Consider the following 4,957-nt stretch of genomic DNA (forward strand, 5'->3'; position numbering starts at 1 on the left):
TCCGTGTTATTCCATCCTGCCGACAACGCCAAAATGTTAGATTGCTGTCTCCATGCTTAGACAATTAAGATCCAGCCCCGGACGCCAGATACAGTCAGAAAATATCAGTTTGTCCAGTAACAGAACAACTCAACAGCAGAGTAGTTTATTACTCAAACCCTGTTAACAGCAGGTCTTGTCTGATACACAAAATACCCAAAACAGTAAAACAGTTTTCTGTCAGCCAAGAAGTTGACTGAGGAAAAGGCCAGTAAAAGTGAAGAGCAGAAGCAATGGATGGTAAAAAGAAGCAGAGTTTATTGAATAGTTTTAGTTGTGTATGTCTCAATGCTAAGACTTCATCTGAAGAGCACAAATCCAACAAGTATTGTTATACCAAACTGATTCACAACAACATCCCATAAACCTTGAGTTTCTATAAACATTCCCTTATACCCTTATATCTCTTATTCATATTATTCAATGTATGGTTGCTCTCAAGGCAAAACACACACAGTTTGCATTTGGGGATCGTCCGATCCTTCATAGGGAAACCCCTTAAGAATTTGCTACTGTGAGAGCAAAAATCCTTAAGGAAATTACCAGTGAATGCAGGCAACATTTTTGATACAGTGTGGTTTTACTCAGAGAAAAGTTGAAACAGAGATCAGCATAACATAATGAGCATTCGCATATTTCGGATATTTGGATATTTGGAAAGGTCTCACAAACATATAATATTCATTAGCCTACTTGAAGAGACTTTCTCTGGTTTTACAACACAAATTACACACAGTCATGCATCAAGCAATTTTGTAGTTGCTGTTTTTTACAAGTTGCTAGACAAGGATTATAAACATACTGGGTTAGATCCAGGTTTATTATCTAGGGACCAGTTTTCTACATTTCTAAGACTTCAGTTTGGTTTTCTTGTCCTGTTCGTCCACTTCCATCTGCACTAAAGCTCAGATGATCTTCAGCAAAAGCCGTCTCCATCACCAGCTGCAGAGAATGTTTAAGCTTCTTCTTATACTCATCACACATGAACACATAGAGAAAGGGGTTCAGACAGCTGTTTAGATCAACCAGGTAGATACTGACAATTTCAAACACATCTTGGTCCTTTTTTTCTGCAGCTATTGAATAAAAACTCCAAACATGGTATGGAAACCAACATATGAAAAAAGCTAAGATTACAGTTATAATGACCCGGTACGACCTGAGCTGCTTTCTGCTTTTGAAGTGTTTGATTCGAACTCCAATAGCGATATATGAAGATGCAATGATCAGAAAGGGCATGAGGAAGCCCACTGTAAATTCATATGTGATCAGACATAAATTATTATGAACCATTATATAGTAAGGAATGCTGCAGCCGATGGATAAAACCCACACAATTATGCAGATGATCCTGGCTCCAAGTAAAGTTCGTTTGTTTTGAGCCCAAACAACCATCCATGTGCACAGGCATCGGTCCAGACTGATAACTACAAGAAAGAAAATACTAGCAAACAGATTCATCGATGACATCTTGATGAAATTCTTCAGCAATTCACTTCTCCGCTGGCCTAAAACTGAGAGATGGTCTGTGCATGAGTATAACAAGTAGATGAAGTCTGCAACTGCCAAGTTGAGAAACCACATGACGTTGACAGTCATCTTCATTCTGCAGCCAGTCAGAAATATGACAATCCCATTTCCAATGAGACCCACAACAATGGTTGCAAGTGAAATGCAAGCTGAAAAGATCTCCAAGTTTGTCAATTCCTTCTGCTGCATAGTGTTGTTTTGCGCTGTGCTTCCGGTCATGTTTTCAGCTTCAAAACTGGTGTTTTCTACACAAAGAAGAAAGAGAGAGAAAACAGTGAGGGCTGATTTTAGATCTGTTTCAAAAGCATCAGCTTATCATCTTGATGTGTTTTTAAAAATCGAATTGTGACATTTATCTTTGAGTTCTAACTTTGTAACTGTCACAGCGTGGTGTGCACTGTAAAAAATAAAAAACACAATTTGTTGAGTCAGCTTAAAATATTTGTTACCCTGCTGCCTTAAAATTTTAAGTTCAGTCAACTAAAATACGTTTAGTCAACTTGAAATGTTAAGTTGTACTAAGTAACAAATTAGATATTTGTGTTTGCTAAACTTAACAGATGGGTAACCCAGCTGCCTTAAAATTTTAAGTTGGTTCAACTCAAATATCTAAGTTGTCACTTAGTATAATTTAACATTTCAAGTTGAATAAACTTTTTTTGAGTTGACTGAACCTAAAATTTTAAGGTAGCCAGGTTACAAATTATTTTAAGTTGACAAATTGTTTTTTACAGTGTGCGGGGAATGAGGAGTACGACTGTTACGAATCTGGTCGGTGTTCCGCGGTCCGCTCACCACCAGATGTCACTCTCACCCTATCATCACACACTGACTGTTTCATTACACCCCGGACTACATCTCCCAGTTTCCATCGCGCTGATTGCATCAGCACCCGTGACCAATCAGCAGCGCTATAAAAGCCCGGTCTTTCCCCTCGCAAGCCATGGAGTATTGTTGTGTTATTATTATTGTTCGCGTTCCCTAGTTTCCTTGTTCCCTAGTTTCCTTGTTCCCTAGTTCCCGAGTTCCCGAGTTCCTAGATCCCTGTGTTTAGTTCCCTCGCCTGGCCATCTCGTCTCGACTGTCTCGCCGCCTGCCCATTGGACTCTTGCTCGTTTATTGGATTATTCTCTACGTCTTGCCCGTGATATACCTGTTTGCTACCGTTTGACCCTGCCTGTACGACCATGTTTTTGTCTCTGCATCTGCTGTAGAACCTCCTAGGGAGGCGGCATTCATCCTCAAACTCTCTGCTTCTCCCCTCATTCTGTCTGACTCCTCTGTCCCTGTTCTCCCCAGGTCCCAGTCTGTGATGCGGGTTCCTGCTCTGCCCTGAAGGGCCCCTGCGCCTCCTGCTGGGCCATCACACACTGACTGTTTACACCCCGGACTACATCTCCCAGTTTCCATCGCGCTGATTGCGTCAGCACCCGTGACCAATCAGCAGTGCTATAAAAGCCCCGGTCTTTCCCCTCGCAAGCCACAGAGTATTGTTGTGTTATTATTATTGTTCGCGTTCCCTAGTTTCCTTGTTCCCTAGTTCCCGAGTTCCTAGTTCCCTGTGTTTAGTTCCCTCGCCTGGCCATCTCGTCTCGACTGTCTCGCCGCCTGCCCATTGGACTCTTGCTCGTTTATAGGATTATTCTCTACGTCTTGCCTGTGATATACCTGTTTGCTACCGTTTGACTCTGCCTGTACGACCATGTTCCTGCTAATAAAAGCTCGCAGATGGATCCACTCGCCTCTCACCTCTCACTCCCCATTACAATGACGAGGAGGATACGGAACATGCACATTTATTAAATAATCAACACATCGAGCAGGAACGGACAGGAACAGCGGGGAATCCAATGTAAACAGACACGACAAGACTTAGAATAAACGGGAGTGACATAAACAGACTGAGCATGACAATAATAATAACAACCAACCAACAAACTGTGAAAAACAACCAAACTTATATACAAGGACCAATCAGGGGGAGACAGGTGTAATCGATTAAACAGTGACGTAATAATTAGAGAGGGAACAGGAAGACCAAATAAGGGCATACACAGGGAAAAACACACAAAACAGTCCACAGGGTGAGTTATTAATTGTTAGACATAAACTTGCAATTCTGAGAATAAACTTGCAATTCTGACCCTCAGAGTTGGACATTATAACTCACAATTGCAAGTTTATATCCGGCAATTCTGACTTTATAACTCGTAACTGCGACTTGAGGCTATGTCACGCAGTTCTGAGAAAAAAAGTCAGAAATGCGAGATGTAAACTCTCAATTGTGAGAAAAAAAGCAGAATTGTGAGATGAAAAAAATCGCAATTACCTTTTTAATGGCCTTCCGTTATATTTTGAAGACTGTATATTTGTATTGTTTTTTTTTTTTTTTTAATATATCTTCAAAAACACTTATTAGATATTATATTATATTATAATTTATCGATGATGTCGATGCTATTATTTTTTTAAATCTACCTAGTTCAACTTAAAACCTTAAGGTCAGTTGCTGCCCTAAATGTTTGACAATAATCAAATTATTATTATTTTTTTTTAAATCTTAATTAAATTTTAAATAAATAATAGAGTTTAAATTGTTTACATTATGTTAAGTAATTGAAATACATGTTTTGCCATCATTTTTACAATTCACAAGACACCGTATGTGTGCATTGATTGTGTCTTACACAGTTTTCCATTTACTACACTGAGAGTTATAAGCATGTAATATAAATAATACACATAATTAGTTCTTACCCTTTTTTTAAGTTGTTGATGCACTGTATAAGTCAAATCTTGATCTTGGTCTGTCTTGTCTTCTCAATCCTGTTGACAGATTGTTGGTTTTACCCTGGTACTATATCTCTATAGGCTGATTTGTTGTTATTACTGATAATGGCCTACACTGTGGCATCATAAGCACAGTTAGTTAAAAGATCAGAGCTCTAACTGGTTTTACAGGGGGTGGTGGGCATGTACTGCACAGCAAAATCTTTCCGGCCACACTAGGAAGTTCTTGCTGACTGATTTTATCATCAGTTGGTGCTAAAAGTAAAAAGCAAACACGAATGGCTAGAAGCCAGCAAAAATGTTCATTTTGTATCTTGATATTTCATCAGAACACTGCTACCGGATATTTCAAAATGTACTGAAACTGCTGTCATTCTAGGGGTGGGCGATATGGCAAAAATATCATATCATGTTTGTTTTTTTTTTTTTTTTTAGAAATATCACGATTCTTTGTGATGTTGGTTTTGCTATTTTGCAAATTGTCTGAGCATTACAGACACACTATTTTCCCTATTTTGAAAACAAAGACTTTCAAGGTTAAAAAGTATTAAATAAAAAAAGAATAGCAAATATTTAGGCCAAAGTGAGTGAACATAAA

The 4,957-nt window shown here is 38.9% G+C and overlaps 1 protein-coding gene across 1 annotated transcript; it reads right to left on the reverse strand.

The window, feature by feature from the left end:
• Positions 1 to 323: 323 nt before the first annotated feature.
• Positions 324 to 4,577, reverse strand: LOC127160786 (C3a anaphylatoxin chemotactic receptor). The gene is made up of 2 exons (XM_051103450.1): positions 4,327 to 4,577; positions 324 to 1,814 (listed from the first exon to the last, which is right to left on the reverse strand). The coding sequence occupies exon 2, from the start codon at positions 1,786 to 1,788 to the stop codon at positions 880 to 882; it is 909 nt and encodes a 302-aa protein (XP_050959407.1). The 5' UTR covers positions 1,789 to 1,814; positions 4,327 to 4,577; the 3' UTR covers positions 324 to 879.
• Between the last annotated feature and the right edge of the window lie 380 nt (positions 4,578 to 4,957).

Source organism: Labeo rohita, unplaced genomic scaffold, assembly GCF_022985175.1.
Source record: "Labeo rohita strain BAU-BD-2019 unplaced genomic scaffold, IGBB_LRoh.1.0 scaffold_456, whole genome shotgun sequence".
NCBI classification, from domain to species: Eukaryota; Metazoa; Chordata; class Actinopteri; order Cypriniformes; family Cyprinidae; genus Labeo; species Labeo rohita.